This window comes from Tiliqua scincoides, chromosome 1 (assembly GCF_035046505.1).
Source record: "Tiliqua scincoides isolate rTilSci1 chromosome 1, rTilSci1.hap2, whole genome shotgun sequence".
NCBI lineage: Eukaryota > Metazoa > Chordata > Lepidosauria > Squamata > Scincidae > Tiliqua > Tiliqua scincoides.
The window spans coordinates 185,627,209-185,645,442 of record NC_089821.1 but is presented as its reverse complement, the minus strand read 5'-3'; the positions used below and the strand labels follow the sequence as shown (position 1 = coordinate 185,645,442).

The 18,234-nt window shown below is 38.9% G+C and overlaps 1 protein-coding gene across 3 annotated transcripts in view; it reads left to right on the top strand.

Annotated features, from left to right (window-relative positions):
• Positions 1 to 18,234, top strand: part of MAP3K7 (mitogen-activated protein kinase kinase kinase 7) — a 42,219-nt gene that overhangs the window by 9,257 nt on the left and 14,728 nt on the right. For 2 of the 3 annotated variants that reach the window (XM_066612722.1, XM_066612715.1), the window contains exons 5-11: positions 133 to 271; positions 3,178 to 3,302; positions 4,477 to 4,605; positions 5,758 to 5,888; positions 6,491 to 6,572; positions 7,894 to 8,042; positions 8,897 to 9,056. In XM_066612722.1, the coding sequence (XP_066468819.1) occupies positions 133 to 271; positions 3,178 to 3,302; positions 4,477 to 4,605; positions 5,758 to 5,888; positions 6,491 to 6,572; positions 7,894 to 8,042; positions 8,897 to 9,056 (915 nt within the window). Of the gene's footprint in view, positions 1 to 112; positions 272 to 3,177; positions 3,303 to 4,476; positions 4,606 to 5,757; positions 5,889 to 6,490; positions 6,573 to 7,893; positions 8,043 to 8,896; positions 9,057 to 18,234 lie in introns of all 3 variants that reach the window. The other variant, XM_066612730.1, reaches the window with a different exon arrangement.

Below are 18,234 nucleotides of genomic sequence, written 5' to 3'. Positions count from 1 at the left end.
CCATGTAGAAGCAGTGATGCAAATAATTTCTGCTGCATATTCTACATATGTGACTGAATAAGAATGTTCCCGTCATTGTATCTACTGTAATGTGCAATAAAGTTCTTTTTAGTTTGTACCTTTGTCTTCCAGTCCTACATGGTGCTGAACCTCTGCCTTATTATACTGCTGCACATGCAATGAGTTGGTGTTTACAGTGCTCCCAGGGAGTGGCGTATCTTCACAGCATGAAACCGAAGGCGCTCATCCACAGGGACCTTAAACCACCAAAGTAGGTTTTTTGGGGATTATATATGCCTCCTCCCTGTAAATTGCAGTTTGGGGCATCTTGTAGCCTGTTTCTGCTTGATGAAAAGAATATTTTGACGTATAACATCTACTTTTAAACACCATGTAAATGATGAGGTCTGCACTAATATTATAGTGTTTTTCTTTTACTTGAACTTTTGATTGGTAATATCTTGAAACGGCATGATAGTCTGTAAAGTGAACTTTCTGGAAAGGTTGCAGCCATCGCTTTACAAAATTGAACAAAGTTGCTTAAAAATTGGCATTGGTGTGGCTCACTCCATTTCTAATTGCATTCAGAACCCTAGTAAGCTGATGGAAAATATGACCAAGGGCAGAAGCTAGCTGCTGTTAGATGTGTGTCATTCATACCATTTTGTGCGAGTACTGGTTGTTTGTCATGGTCTGTTGAGACCAACAGTTGGAACCCTGGCTGAAACTGTGCTGATGGGGTAGGCTTCATTTTCTGTGCTTCCCATTGAAGGGTCTATAACCAGCAAGACTGGGAAAGGGAAAGGGAAAGGCAGTAATGCAAGGCAGAATCTTTTCAAGTGATCATCCCTAGAAGGAGCGTGTATTTATGTAGAGACAATGGTGTAGCTAAGGGGGTGCAGGGGGTAGCAGTTGCACCAGGCATCAAGCCTTTGGGGGGCAACAAACTGAGCTTGACTCTACTGACCAAAATTGTGAAAATCTTCGTATATATGGATAATACCATCATGTTATATATCACTGGAAAGGTAATTTAATGCAGAATGCAATGAAACAAACCGCACTGGAATATCTTTTCTATCAAAAGTTATGGCCAATTAACCAGAAAATGAAAACACAACTGCCTTGTGAAACAAAAAGTGGATTTGCTTAATTCCAAACTGACCTGTGAGACTATTTGTTCTGAGTGCCAATGAGATGTTATGATACAGCATGGAGCCAATAACTTTTTATTTAATTAATTAATTAAATTTAATTTTGTCATGCAAGGGAGGCTACAAAATGTTCTTTGACCCCAGGTTGTAGATAGATGCCTTAGCTATGCCACTGACTGGGGGGGAGGCAGCAGAGCAAGTGGGTGGTGAGCTGCTGGGGGGCAGAGGTGGGTTCCTCCCAATTTTCACTTTTTAAAAAGCCTGGGTGTGACATCACTTCTGGTTGTGACATCACTTCCGGGGCAAATTTTGAGCTTGGCACCAGGCTACACGATCATTAGCTAAGCCACTGTGTAGAGATCCAAAGTTGCTCTTCCATTAGTACAAAGAGGGAGGTGCAATTTTAAGAACATGGTTGGCAACCTTCAGTCTCGAAAGACTATGGTATAAGCCTACAGCACCTGGTATTCCCAGGCGGTCTCCCATCCAAGTACTAACCAGGCCTGGCCCTGCTTAGCTTCCGAGATCAGACGAGATCTTCTCCTATGAATAGAAGAAAAACTTAAGAACCAATAAAAATAATAAACCAATAAATAAATAAAAAAATAAAAAACCAATAAAAGAAGAACCAATAAAAATATCAGTGCATTGATTTCCCTTTCCCCTTTCATTTTTTCCTTAAAATTTGCTCAGTATGAGGAAGTGTATGCCATTATTATTCTTATTATTATTATTATTATTATTATACTGCTTTTCAACCACAAAATAGGCGATTGAGTTGCCCTCTCTTAAAATATTAAAATAAAAGTTTTCTCATAAAAACCTTCCAAATAAAGCTTGGCTTTATTATTCTATTTAAGTCACATGTGCTAATTTTTAAAAAAGCAATCAAATTTTTAATTACCTCTGGCTATTGGGAAGACCTTGAAGAACATCTATACAGCTTATCAAATTAATGTGGCATACTTTTTTTCAATCTAAAACAGGGGTCTCTAAACTTTTAGGCCAGATGGCCACATCAAATATCTGGCATGGTGTCGAGGGCCAGAAAAATAAATTTTAAATATAAAATTTAAATAAATACATCAGAAAGCCTAAGGCCTTCAGACAGCCCAAAAACATCACTTCTAGCTTTTCAGGAAAACCAGGAAACGTTGTTTTTAGACCTTTAGAAGGCATTCTGAGGTGAGGTGCATGGCGACCGTGGCCCTCGGAACACCCTCCAGACGCAACTGGAACACAGCTTTGGTCACATTCAATTGAGGACCAGAGGCTTGCTGCGGGCCAGATAGAGGCTTGTCATGGGCCACATCTGGCCCCCGGGCTGAGATTTGGAGACCCTTGATCTAAAAAGAAGTTAAAACGAATGTGTTAAATCAGATCCCAGTTGATATAAGTCAGCTAAAGATTTTCCAGGACATCCATGTTTTCCAGAGAGCATTATTGGGGGAGAGGCAAAAGCTGGACAATAGGGCCAGAAATGACAGGTGCACTCCTTTATTTTCTGTCTACCATTCATGCCTTTTATAGATCTTCTGCACTTAGTGACAGCATTGCAGTGGAGCAAAGCTTGTTTCTAATCCTGATGCTGGGAGGCCTGGCTTTTCCTGCAAGAACACAAAGTGTGTTTCTGGGTTCCTTTTTAACATATTATGCTCTCGCCTGTGAAAGACTTGCAAATTGTTTCTTTCACATAGAGATGGGAGACATAGAATGTTTTTCATTGTTTATGTGATTTAAGAATTCTTACTACATTTTTATCCAAATAAAGCTGCAAAACACTGGAGGTGATTTATTTAAGAACAAAATGCAACAGATTTCTTGGTACAACTACTTTTCACAATCTTTATATACCCAAAAGTACAATTATTTTTCACAATCACGTTCTATTTGTATTATATATTTATATATTGAAATCTATAGATTTAAGTATGAATGTAGTTGGGGACATTTGTCTAAAATTAACCTTTTTTCCCCTTAGTGTAATAGTTCAAGACTTCTAAATTTTCTGTTTGTTTGACAGCTTGCTGTTGGTGGCAGGGGGGACCGTTTTAAAAATCTGTGATTTTGGTACGGCCTGTGATATTCAGACACACATGACCAACAATAAGGGAAGTGCTGCTTGGATGGCACCAGAAGTTTTTGAAGGTAACAGTAATTCAGAATGTAATACGATGCGTTCCTGTGCATTTTGCAAGCATTTTCATTTGTCCGTTTTTCTAATAAATTCAGTAATGAAATTTCCACAAGTGCAGTTGTTCTTGTTGCGTATAAATGCTGATTATTGCTATGAAACGTGGGTGGGGATGTTTTTTAAAAGTCTGTTTAAAACATTTGTTTAGGAAGGTTAACTTATATTCTGTGTTCATAGTCTTAGTATTACCACAGTGCCAAATAGTTGGCTGGTTTCTTGATCAGAATTGTTTGTCTGCTAAGTAACAAGCCTGCTTGTGTATACCAGCTCTCAGCCCTGCAGTTGTTGCACCCAAATGGTTATGTTTGTGTACCTGTTTAATGTCATTTTGAATGGCATTGAAATACATATGTGTAGGTTTGTACACTGCAGCACAGTTGCATGCCAGTTTGACCACACTAAAGTTCTTAATAACCCCATAGAAGGGATAAAGTTGTGCTCAATACTTCAGTTTCTTCTAAGCAATATAATAATAAAACATAGGGAATTAATATTCAGAGGGAATATATTTGGTTCTTTTCTCAGTTTGAATACATAAACATTCTCTGCTCATAGCTGTCACAAAAGAAGATGTCATGGAATGCTTAGAACAATTTATATTTTCCAGTTTCAGCAGAAGCTAAGTCCACATTAAACATTTATATACAAATGCTGGAGAACACGCTCCAATGACTGGATGCATGTACAAATGACCAAGCAGATAGCTATGTACAAGAGACCATCAGCATGCACACATGCTGTTCATTAGTTTTTTCCACATTTACACCTTTCATCAACTTACTCATTCTATTCAGTGCTTCTAGTATGGAAGGGAAGGGTAAACTTTAACTCAGTTATTTTTGCTCATGTATTGCAGGTTTGCATTCACAGAGGACTTCTTCTGTGTTGGCAAAATCTGGACAATGGACTTGAGATGTTTTTAAATGATTATTTGAAGTGGTTCCTTCAGATTTATAGTTTAAGTTGGTGGCCATCACACATAAATTACACCTGAAAACAAATACTGTAAATGTATACTTCACAAATATGATTACCATGGCAATGGTAACCTATCTTCAAAAAGATTCATTTAGTATGATTGCAGTAAAATACAAAAGCAAACATTATATCAATGACCTTTTTTTTCAGGTAGCAATTACAGTGAAAAATGTGATGTATTCAGTTGGGGTATTATTCTTTGGGAAGTGATTACTCGTAGAAAACCTTTTGATGAGATTGGTGGTCCTGCTTTTCGAATCATGTGGGCAGTTCACAATGGTAAGTGAAATTTTGTAGGGGGAGCATGTGGTTGAGTCATGCAGAAGTCGCCTCCCTGCCTGCCACAGATGGGCAGTTAATCTTCCTGCAGTCTGCGCTGGCAGTTGGAAACTGACTTTAAAAAGTATTTTGGTAACTGGGTCAGATAAAAATTGGATTTTGAACCAGTTACTACTTTTTGTGCTTAGGGGATTGGTACAAGGCAACTAAGAGATATCAGATTCTGGTTCACTGGAAAGAAAACTACCAACAAATTTATTTTTTTTAATAAAAAAACCCTCTCTGAACCACATTCAGGTTTAATGCTGTGCCCTAAGTAATTTCTGCATGCTTGGGGCCACTCTATGTTGTATAAGACATACAAGCAATAGTTGGGCTATCATGTAAACTAACAGGGAATTATAATGTACCTGTAGTTTAATCATGGCCCTCTATTTCAAAAAGTCAATATTTTGATTTCATCAAATCAGTCTTCCATTTAATTTAATATTTATAGAATGCAATTTATGTGTATGGCACTTTACATAGTATGAAGAAAAAAATCATAACGTATAATACGTTGTGTTTGCTCAGTAACAGTTTTATGCATAAAGAATGATTTGTAATTCTTAATGGGTTGTTTTGCACACAGCGATTAGTACTTTGAAACATTTTTATAAGTGGCAGAGCCCAACATAGAAGAATTTGCCTAATACTTGGTTCCTGGTCCTGTAGTCATGCTTGTGTCTGTTCCTCATGTATAGGGAGGATGGGAGAATAATGTCTGAATATTTTACAGGACTGCTTGAGGAGTAATTTGACAATCTAAAAGTGCAGGAAAATAAATATCCTATTGAACCTTTAGAGGATGCATAACATTTTCCTCATTTTATGTGCCTGTACCATTCTGAATTCATTTTCCAGTAAAGGGGAAAAATTCCTGCTTTCACTCCTGTGAAATTTTTCAGTATGTTTGAATGGCGTGGGGGGGGGGCAGAATAAAGCTACAAGTCTATTTGGTCTCAATCTGTCTTCCTAAATGATCAAGTATTGTTATTTGGCTTTAATCAAAACTAGTTAATAAATTTTAGAAGTGTATTTAATTCTTAAAAATTGATTGCATGTGAATTTAATGGATATTTTAAAAATGGGTAACTGTCTGTCTACTTGTAGGTACTCGGCCACCACTAATTAAAAATTTACCAAAGCCTATTGAGAGCTTGATGACTCGCTGTTGGTCTAAAGATCCCTCACAAAGACCTTCCATGGAGGAAATTGTCAAAATAATGATACATTTGATGCAGGTATACAATATATTTTTGTGTGTAGCTAATATTTTATATATGCACATTTATATAGGTATCGTACTGTAATACCTGAAAAGTTTAGCTCCTTGGGAGCAAGAAAATGCAGAAGACGTGGAAAGTGATGGGATGAACGGAACAGTGTGGGGAGGGAGTTAGGCGCAGGGTCCACTTAGAGGCAATTGATTCATTTGGCTTAAAGCTGTCCATGACTGACAGAGCGCTACTTCTGGCAGTGCAAGGCCCCAATAGAATTGAGGCCTGACAGCCCAATCCTATCCACACTTTCCTGGGAGTAAGCCCCATTGAATCTAATGGAACTTACTTCCTAGTAATCATGCATAGGATTGGGCTGTGAGGTAAGTAAACAAACCCAAGAAATCCTAATATTTTAATTAATGATTTGACTTAATTCCCTGACTTTGTATCTAATTATGGAGTTTGGATACATAAAATCTGGGTTAGCAGGTCACCTGACCTGGGTCCTTTAAATTTTTGTAAAAGGCCACTTGCAAGGAATAGTGATATTATTCCTAGTGTTTTTACTTTATCCACTTGAATTTGTTCATCATTAAGATCTTTACTCCTTTACTCCTTTGTAGTACTTTCCAGGAGCCGATGAACCTCTACAGTATCCTTGTCAATATTCTGATGAAGGCCAAAGCAACTCTGCCACTAGTACAGGTCAGTCTGCATAAGCAGGTGATAATATGATGCAAAAATAGAAAAAAAATGCACACTTGAACTCAGTACTGTTCATTGGCATTGCATCTCAAGTTTCCAGTGCTGTGCTAGCAGTAAAGTAGACCAAGGAGTTCATACCAATGCGAAAGTATTGGTTAATGCTATTACTCCAAAATTAGACACCCTTACTGGATAAAGTGTTGAGCCAGTATATTATATGTGAATCAAGAAATAATTCCCCAACATGCTATTCAAATATTTTTCAGACCATGTGGAACAACCGTTGTGCCTAGTTTTTAAAAATAAGTTGTTAGAGATTTGTACCTAGCTAGTTCTGTTAAGGTGAATGGGACTTGGCTTTTGTTGCAAGGCAACAGCATGTGAGCTACAGTTATACAATAACAGGTGTATGTTAATGTTGGCCTCCACTAGTAGGGGGAGTGAGTTTGAAGACTTTTAGGATAGTGGAACCCACTGTTACTAGACCTCTCGTTTGACTTCTTTTCCTGTCTTGTTTTCTGCTTGTGTGTAACAATGACTGCAGTTCTCTCCTTGTTACAGTAAAAATCTTAAAAGTTAGTTTGCTGTGTAAGGGACTGCTTTTATCCCTCAGATCTGCTAACAGGTTTGTTATGACTGAGTAGTCTCACTGATGAATGGTATCTTAAACATGATTCAGTTTTCAGGACTTAGGCTGAAGTCTTTAACTACAATTGAGCATTGGGATGTAAACTCTCCTTTTCATTGTTAATCTGTGCAATAATTCAGCAAACTTGTATAAAGTCGTTTTAACTGAAAGTTATTGTGAAATGGTTTGGCAACTTCATGAACTGAGAAATGATCTGAAAGCCAACTTCCTGTTCAGATATATTGCCCACATGGTTTAGTACCTACCCACCATGACCTCATACACACACACACACAATGGAATGGAAAAAGTAACAAATTTGCCATCCATATTTTAAAAGCTGCAAGCATGCAGACTGTGCTATGATAAAACCTGAGTTTAGCTAAATACATGTGTCGCACATAAACCTCCTAAAGGCAGGAGGATTGTAATACCAAACCTGGGTTCTATCAAGCTACCTGTCATGCTGTTAAATAAAATGACTTTGCATTTTACCATATTGAGAGAATTTGATTTTCACGTGCAGAAAGAGGTCTAGTGCTTTAGCAATACTGCATATTAAGCTGCATTACCACATGTATTTTTCAAAGTGTTTTTAAAAACATGTGGTATTAGGATGCAACCAATAGAAAAATAAATTCAGTTTATTCGCAAGTGACTTCTCAACTAAAGGCAGGATACTTTTAATTATAGGCTCGTTCATGGATATGACTTCCACAAATACCAGTAACAAGAGCGACATTAACATGGAACCAAATGACTTTCAAGGAACTGCTACCAATGACACCATTAAGCGCTTAGAATCCAAATTGGCCCAAATGAAAAATTCAGCAAAACAATCGGTAAGAATGTGTATGATAACTTCAGAGAAGTTCATGACCATCTTGAATTAGAAATTGAAATTGTCTAAAGTGTACTTAAATAATTTTTTGTCAGACTTGCAAACTGGTTTTTTTAAAAATTTGGTCCAGGACTTAAGTAAGTGAGAGCACAATCCAAACTGGAAGATCCGCTGGTGCAGCACTCCCTGTCTGGCGGAGGGTGTAGCAAACATGCCATAAGACATATTTGTGCACCCAGGGAGTAAGCAGCACTGGCAAAGAGGCTTGTGCCACCCTGCTGATGCTGCATCCAGGCAGTTCACTGGATAGTACAGGTAAGATTGCATCAGGCGGTGGCTGGGTGACAGGAGTGTGGTTCAAAGACAGTGAGGGGTGCTTTGCTGCAGAGGAGGCTAGAGCGAGGGCAGATCAGGCCTGGGAGGAAGCAGGATCAGCAGAAGACTCCTCTGCCATATCCTGCCCTTCTTTCCGGGCCTGGCAGCCTTACATGGGGCTGCTCAAACTTCCCCAGCTAAATGGCTGGCAGGGGCAGGCTGGGGCATTACTTGGGTAAGGGGGTAGCTCCTTACCCCAAGGAGACCTTCAGCCTGCTCCTTCTAAGTGTTGGATATAGCAGAGGCCATGCTGCACCAGCATTTGTTAGGGTGGTGTTACCTGCTAGTTTATACCTTTAGGAGAAGGTATAAGTTTGTTCTCTGCCATTTCTGTGGAACAGCAGTAGTTATGGACTTTGTCATGTCATTTTAAGAACTTTAATAGGAATTTACCTTTACATTTTTTTTACATGAATTCTGGTTTGCTCACTGATTTCAAAAATTAGCATTTTTTGAATTATTCAAACTTTTTTTTTTAAGGGAGAGTCTGGCCGTTTGAGTTTACCTCCCTCTCGAGGTAGCAGCGTGGAGAGTTTGTCAGATGTTCGTGGGCGACCACAATCAACTCTTGTTTCTGGAGAAAGCAAGCGAATGAGTGCTGATATGTCTGAAATAGAAGCAAGAATTGTTGCTCCGACAGGTAAACATAGCATAATATTAAAATTTCTACACAGCTAGCCATGTGGAAGCCAAAATGGCATTCAGATGAATAAGAGCTAAACAAGAGGATACAGCATGTACTTCAATACATAGTATTTACCTTACAACAGGATCTCCTTTAAAGGAATCAAAACTTAGATTTACCTTAACAACTGTCAGTATTGTTTACCCTGATACAAAAAGTAAGCTTTTTTCCTGTTTTGTCCCAAATGAAAAAACTGCATATTTGTGATGCTGTTTTAATTTTTTCCCCACTGAAAAAATTGAACATTCCCACTGAAAAGCCATTAGAATGGGCACAATGTGGTTTTCAGTTAAATTGCCTTAAAAGTTCCCTTAAAATAAATGAGATATAAATATACAGGCATCCCAAACCTATACTCACCAGTGCCTGGAGGAACAGCAGTGCCAAAATGGTGATTGCTGTATCCTGCAGGCGCCAGGAAGCCACCAGTGGTCTCTCTAGGAAAAGGGAATATTGGTTCCTCCACCCCATCCCACCCCCAAGAAAAGCCCCAAGTCCTGCAATGGGGCTACTCGCATCTGCACCAGTTATTTTGCCAGCGCTGATGGGAAAAGCTCCATGTTGGGCTTTGCAGCACGACATGAGGCATAGGATCTGGTGGAGGAGGCCTCCACTGGTACCACCTCCTCTCCTGGTCAGGTCCCTCCCCCACTCCGGAATGCCTCCTTCTGCCTCAAACCTGCAATGTTGTTTGCCCCTGGTGGCTTCACATCATCCTCCTTCCTGCCCAGTGCTGGTGCTCCTTACTCTCAGGGTGCTGCAGACTTGCTTTACAGCATGTTTACAGCACCCAGCCCAGCTGGCACTGGGCTGCAGCATCGGCACTTCAGGCCCATAGGATTGGGCCCTAAGATTGCAATCCCAAACATACTTTCCTGAGATTAAACCCCAATGAAACTCACTTCTAAGAGTAAACATGTACAAGATTGTGCTGCTGTTTATGTATTTGTTGGGGTTTCTTATTAGACCTGTGATTGTTTGCTTGTGCCTGAATACAGTCTCTTTTTTCCTTAATATACAATTATCTTCATTTAACTGGAATGCACATCAGCTCTGCATTTTAAATTCAACTAATTTAAAGATAGTGAGGTTTTTTGGATGCAAGTTATTTGAAAGGAGTTGACTTAAGGGGGAAGTCAAGAAGTGGGATTTCCCAAAAAGTTCATAACTGGCTTTGTGCCTTGTGCTTTAAGAGGAACTAGTGCAAATATGATCAGTGAAATAAAATGTGGAGCACTTCGTAGGGAATTTTAGCTAATCTTCAGTTTGTTGAAACTGGTGAAAATGTGCTTCTTGGTTTGTCAAATCGATTGTCACCATAAGCATGTAATAAAGTGTTAGTTGCAGCTGTCAGATTGGATGAAAACCTGAGAACTGGGTGTTTTGGGACTCTGGGGGCCCCCGGCCCAGCGCACCAACTTTTTCCTGCTCCAGACTCCATTCTGAGGTATGATGAGTCTGCAGGAGGATTTTTTTCCCCTTGGCCTATTTCTCTCTTGCTGGAATTGGGCTGTTGAATACACAGGCATGCTCCCATATCTCCTCCTCCTGCAATTACGGGAAACCGTGGATATGGGCAAACACCTCTGCCCCACCCGCCAGAGGCAAGGGGAGCTCTGTTCCCCTTGCCTTTGGAGGGTCCTCTGAGCCCAACAGGATTTCCCTGGAGCTACTAATGCACAAAAAATTTATTTTTATTTTTAATACATTTTAACGCATTAAAAATGTCATTTCCAGTTTCATGGAGAAACTGGAAGTCGCATTTTTTTAAATTGTCAGGCTCAGTCTGAGCCTAGCAGAGGCCGCAAACAACTGTCCAGTCGAATGCAAGCGCTGCACGGGGGGCCACGGACCTGATCCACAGATATGGGGGCTCCCTTGTATAACATGGAGTATTTTTGTTACACTGAAACTGCAGTAACTTTGCGCTTATAAACAATGTTCACATTTAACTTTTATACCAGTCGGAAGCCTGCAGAGGAAGTAGGTGGACATACACTGCCTCTGCTGGCTTCAGCACAGCTCTGGTCCCCCCCCCCCCGAGGGTTCAGGTGGTGCCAAGTCTGGCCCATCTTGTGTCCAGGGGACCCACGTTGAGCCAGATCCACAAATGTAAAATCCATAGATAATCAGGCTCCACCCTGTATATGCAAAAGTATTTCATAGCTGACATTTGTGTTAATCTGCAGACTTTGGGTATACAAGCTACAATCACAGAAATTTAGTTTGAGCTGGTGTAATTTCATCAGTCTATATATTTTAGCTGTTCACTGTCATATTATGGAAAATGGTTGATATTCTGTCTCTGTTATGTGCAATGACTAAACAGGCATTTTATTAATGAAACAACTTTTCTGATTCTTATTTCTGGTGAGATTTTGATCCTATACTTGTTATGCAAGCTTCCATCATGCAGGTGGTACATCTAAAACTCTGCCTTGGAGATTTATTTTCTAATCTAATCGTAACAGCAAGGCTTAGTAAGCAAAACTTACTTAGTAACCATTGTAGTTAAATTTCTTAAATTACTTTTGACTTCTCTATTCATAAATACAGTATTTGTAGGATGTGTGCCTTCACAGGAAGAAATGCAATAAATAAACATACTGGGCAGATTTTGGTTTCTCATGAGTTTTTATACCAGATTAGCTTCCTGCAGTCACTGGAGTGTATATATATATATATATATATATATATATATATATATATATATATATATATATATATATATATATATATATATATATATATATATATATATATATATATAAGATGAGCGGCAGTATTTTGTTCTTAGGATTTGTTGTGGTTGTCCTTTTCTGCCTCTGATTAAGTAATACTGACTTTGAAAATGTCAAGCACAGGAATCAATAACTATTGTTCATTCCAGCAGAAATTTAGAGATGGGGCCTTCTGTATTTTTAAAATTATGGTAGGCAACTTGCCAACCCCAGACTTCTTGAATACCACTTGTTTAGGGAAATGGTGTTCTTAGCATGCTCAGATTCTGCCGCTGAATACATCAAAAGCTCTTGTGCCTAGAATAAATGAAAGATTTGTTCCTTCTGTTACTAGGAAATAGCAAATCTTACAGCTGTGCTGTTATACAAATAATTGAGAATAGCCTTTGAAGTAAACAAAAAGGATTTGTCCCTTGTTCAGACCTTTCTGGTAGTCTCACACCCTAGCTCAGAAATAATGTCTCTTTGTAGCTTTTGCCTGAATATTTCAGGCAGATTCCACTAAGCACTGATGTGTCTTCACTCAGTATATTGAAATAATTATTGTGGAATGGCTACCTATACTAGTAATAATAATAATAATACAGGTATTTATATACTGCCTTTCTTGGTCGTCAGATTTCTCCTCAGACTTTATTCAAGGCGGTTTACATAGGCAGGCTGTTTAAATCCCCGTAGGGATTTTTACAATTAAAGAAAGGTTCTATCTTTCAAGAACCACACAACATTTCAGGTGGAACTTTTGCGGTCTGTATCACTTTCTGGCCTCCTCCCACACAGGCTGACAAGCAGCTCCTTCCAAAGAGCAGGTGGAATAACTCGGCTCAGCTTGTCAGCTGCTTCAAGGTCTCGCCATTCATGGTGCCGGTAGCCTTGAACTGGCGACCTTCAGATGTTATCTTCAGGCAGATGGAGGCTCAACCCTCTAGACCAGACCTCCTGCCCAGTAGGAAGAAGTAGTAGTAGGAAGTAGTAGTACTTTCTTCCCAGTAGTAGGAAGCTTTCACAAACCTGTTCTTAATAAGAAGCTTGAAGCATAAATTTTTGGGCCTTTATCCATCCTTTTCGTGTTTACTGGTTGTATTAACAACTATATTTGTGCCTAAGTTTAACATTGCAAATTTAATTTCCAGGAAATACTTGTGTTCTGTCATTTTATTTTCTTAATCTGTGTGACCAGGTGTTTAATATTATAATTCCTGATTTATTCTGGCTCTTTTCAGACTGTTAATAAAAGTCAGGTTCCAATTAAAAGGCAAACAACAGTCTTGAGTCTGATAATGTCAGAATAAAGAAATAAGAATAACTTTCATGAAAGCTTAGAAATGTATATGTAACCCTGATGAGAACAATACTTTTTGAGAGAATATCTGGCCCACACCAAGGGGGCATACATTGTATTAGTCTGCAAGTACAGGGAACCAGTGCAGTATTCTTTTCTCTAGAGGCTGGAACTCTCTGGTTGTTCCCTCCTTCATTACCATTCTGCTTTGTCAATTTGAATTTTGTGTTTTCTAACTATCACTAATTACGTTGTACTGTTACGTGGTTTAGACTTGTTCTGTGTGTGGCTTTTAACAAGTGCTTTACAGTTTTAAGCATGAACGGAAAGCTGTGCAGTTCATTCTGCATGACCTGTTTTGCATGGACTATGGTTTAACCAATTTAAGTAAAAAGTGTAGTTTGTTGCTCTGGATAATGTTTGTGTTTTCACTGTAGTTGTTTGCATGTGTATTGTATGTGTGTGTATGTTTTTTCAGCCTTTTCCAAACCTAAACGAGGGCATCGTAAAACTGCTTCATTTGGCAACATTCTGGATGTCCCAGAGATCATCATACCAGGTATCACAGACCAGCTAAGTGGGTCCGTTGACAGACAATGATGCTGGGATAATGATCAGATTTTAAATACTTTTTGCTCCTGTTTATGATTAATTACTATCTGGCACCAGTTTGTCTGAGATGGCTGAGACCAAAGGAAGCCTTTCTGTGTCTCTTCTTTCCATTCCAGAATACCAAAATTTTTTTAGGTGACAAACACAAATATCTGGTGATTAAAGTATGGAAACTGAAGAGCTTCATGCACCCAATGAAATTAACTCTAGTTCATGAAGGGCTGTGCTGAAATAAATTTGGTAGTCTTTAAAGTGTTATGAAGCTGAACATGTGACAATAACATGGCCGTATATGATATCCAGATGGTTCTCTTACTCATTAAAAGTCTCTTGTTTAGAAAAATAAAATGCAGACCAAGTCTGCATTTCCAGTTATGTACATCAGGAAAAAGTAAAAGCTTTGATTTAGTCACTGTAAGAGTTCTAATAATTCTTGAAGCATGTACATGTCAAGCATGTACTAGTTAGCACCAGTACAACAAAAATACTGACTTATTGGATTTTAAGTAGTTCTGAGAAGTCTGTTAGGATTGACTGAAGATAAACAGATGTGAATGCTGCCATGACAGGGCGCCATGGATGAAGGGCGCCACCGCAGCAGTAAATTTGGGAACCGCTGCACTAATGTGATATTTAGATGTAAACACAGCCATATGTTGAGCATATCATTAAATCCATCCTGTGCGGTGTACACAAATATGTGAAAAAGCTTAAGAGGGTTTTAAATAGTGCCATATTTGGGTAGTAATGGAGTAGTAAGGATCATGGGTAGTAAGGAGCAACTTACTGCATGGGTAGTAAGGAGCAACCAGAGGTCCACAAACTAATTTTATACTAAATCTATCAAATTTTAGCGGCTTTGCTTGTAAATGTTCATTAAATTTGAATATCTGTGGCATAATCAAAAACTCTCTGTAAGATTGTTTCTGTATATATCAGTCAAAATACCCTTACAGCGCAATTTTATATATGTTCACCCATAAGTAAGTATCACCATGTTCACTACCATGTTCAGTGAAGCTTACTAAGCAGGTAAATGTGGATAATATTGGACTATAATCCTGTATACCCTTACCTGGGAGTAACTCTCATTGAACTCAGTAGGACTTGCTTCTGAATAGATGCACTTGTGATTGTGCTGTAGATAAATGACTATATTTAGTATTTTATTAAGAACATTTATATATCACTTTTGAACGGAAAAAAATTCAGAACATTTTACATAGCGAAATCAATGGTTTCCTGTCCCAAAAAGGCTTGGAATTTTTAGTTGGTGCAGAAGTAAAACCACAAACCAGCCACTAGAAAAAGTGCTAGGCAACTGTGAATAGTTAATACCATAAATACTTGAGTACAAGTCAATCTCACAGATAAGTTGAGGGCAGGTTTTGAGCCAAAAATTATGAAATTTTCTATGATCCTCAGAAAAGGGGGTGTTAAACTTGGGTGAGGGTCAGACTATAATTTTGTCTGATTTTTACCTGAGGCCAGATCCTGAAAAATAACCTGCCAGTAATTGTTACCTAAGAAGAACTGTACAGTCTCAAATATTAAAAATGTAGTAAAAGATCATAAGATACATTTTTATTCATTAACTTTTTAAATTTTGGTCTTCACAACCTTTTTGTAAACACTGTCAGAGTTAAGTGCACTGTAAACAACATACCAGTAGAACCATTAATCAAGTCCTTCTTTAAGGTGCACATTGAGTGTGCAATTCAATTCACAGTGGAGAGACAAGCAAAAAGAAATGACCATGAGCAAGCGCAGCTACATATAGGTACAACCTTATTTATTCAGAAGTAGACCTATTGCTTTCCATGGGTGTTAAGTGTTCAGATGGAAATGAGGATTGCATCATTTTTGAAAATGAGACCTCTGCCAACCATTTGCAAAATGGAAGGGGGGGTACAGAAGGGTGGGTGTGATCCTGTCAAAGAGAATGAGGTGTGCTTGATTTAAATGGAAGTGTTGAGCCCTGTCTCACTTTTCTCTCAGGAGGAGTGAAAAGGTTAACTTTGGCTGCAGCTTGTTCTGGAGCCCATTGCCATGGAGATTGATTGTCCTGTAATTATCTCTGCATTGTCCTCTTACTGGCCTCTGGGCTTCTCCTAGCTGCTGCAATGTGCCTGAACAGCCACAGAAAAGGCGAGGAGATGATTTACACTTGATTTATTGACAGAAATGTCTTGCCTTATAGGCAAGTATCTATGGTAGTAATTAACTGTAGTAATTCCAAGTCCAATAGCTTAGCACAGAGATTCTCAAACTTCCCTCCGCCGTGACCTACCAGTTCTGCGGTGAAGGGTGGCATGAAACCACATGACATGCATGGAAATTTTCATAGTATTCACATTTTACTTTGAAATAATTATTTCAGCATAGCCCTTTTTCCAAATTGCATTTTAACAAGGTGTGAGACCTAGGGCCACAAAAGGAATGCACTTCCAGTCCTGAGGGATGTGATTGAGTCCCCAGTGTTTTGAACTGGCAAAGCACGATTATTTTTGAGCCAGATCCTGTGCTTTTGGCTTTGGGATCCACTATCGGCTAACTAAAAATGTTCATTACCAAATTGGGGCATGATTGATTTTTAACTCCCACTTCAGTGCCATTGTTAGCTTCTGAAATGTATCAAGTTAAGGACAGGATCAGCCACAGTGTGTGTTCTGATTTTGGTACTTTGGTTCAATTGGCAGTGGGGCTCAGGTGTGCTTGATCTTTTCCTTGATCATCCAATTATGTTTATAATATAAGTTTTAAAAAAACTTGTGTTTTGTCGCTTGTGTCTCTGCCTCTTATTATTGTCCTGAGATCTTAGTTTGTTCACAGAGAGAAACATATTCGTGTTTACCTAAAATGCCCCACACATTCAAATTACCACTAGCCCTGTCCTCTAACTACAGGTTGTTGAGCCACAGATTCTCAAGTCTCAAAAACATTTTAACTCTCTATTCTTTAAATAGCTTCTTTAATGACAGTATTTTTCCCATGAACACATCATCCTTGCCAGTTTAGTTCAGTTCTTGGTGGGTTGTTTTTTTTTCCAATTTGCAGTGCTAGAAACTTGTATTTTTATGGCTAGATTCCTAAAATGATGTTAATATTGATTCAGGAGCAACAAGTATTTATTGGTATGCTGCTTGTTCAGCTGTGCTTGAGCTGCTTGCCATATGCCTACAGTAGTTAACAGCAGTGAAAATGCCTTTGCCTAACAGCTTGCTTTTGCTTCATACTGCTAATGTGGAAGCTTCTCATTTAAAGCAGTTTGCACATCACAATTCTGCTGTGCACAACCTTCCTGAATAATAAATGTATATCTGTCTATTCATTTTTAATGTACCCCACCCTGATTATTTTAACTTTTCGGTGACTACAATATAATGTTTCAGCCACACATGTTCTGGGTTCTTTAGCTTCACAAATGTTGCTAATCTGAAATGAGAATGGGCATTCCAGATATTTTTTACAAGCTCATTTCAGCTTAGCTAATTTTAGAATGGAGCTGTTGAATGAAATGTGCACATACAGTAATTGTTATATCAGTCATGGGTGGATCATTATGGGGGCCATGCTGAACTGTGAGAGTTGAGGGCCCTGTTTATCAACTGCAGAAATTTTCCTACAATGAACCATTGATTTTTCAACAGCCAAGCTGTGATTTCCTGTGTAAAAACATAATTATTCTCAGATCGTACTTTTTCCTAATGACCGATCACTGTCATTAAGATCACTGCGTATTAAAGAACAGTTCCATCAAAACTATTGTAACTAAACTGGAAACCGAGCACCGGTGTCTCTCAACAATAATAATAATACTTTGTAATGGGTATTGTTGGTACAGTACAGAAATTTGGAATCATTTTGCATGACACAATATTGGCCTCAAAGCTGAAAATCCCTTTTCAAGTTTCAGTTACTTTAAACCACTTACTTCTCTTATACAGGTGGCACCTCTTTATCCATGGATTTGGGACCCGTGGTTTTAACTCACTGCGGGTTCCAAAACCACAGATCTGCCCCACCTGTTGTCATCTGATCACTGTGCTCTGGTCATGCTCACAGACCCTTTTGAGGCCTCCAGAAAGCCGAAAATCAACACTTCCGGTTTTTGACCAAAAACTGACTGATTTTCAGGTTTCTGAGGGCTAGGGAGGCCCGGCCTTCTGGAAGCCTTAAAAGGCCATCTGAAGGTTGGGGAGGCCATTCACAGCCCTCAGAAGGGCCTCCAACCTCACTGCAGCACAGCTCTGGCTACAATCAGAGGATAGGTGCTGCAATCTGCAGATTTTGTATCAGCAGGGAATGAATGGGTCCAGGAATGGGTCCCTTGCAGTCACCAAGGACCCACCTGTATATTTTAAACCCTTAGTGAATAAAAAATCCTTTGTATAAAAAGTTACCCAAGTAGACACTACTATTTTGTGGTATAACTCAAGAAAAAGAGAAGATGTTAACCAAAACATGCCACTAGAAGAATTTGTTCAAGTAAGTCATT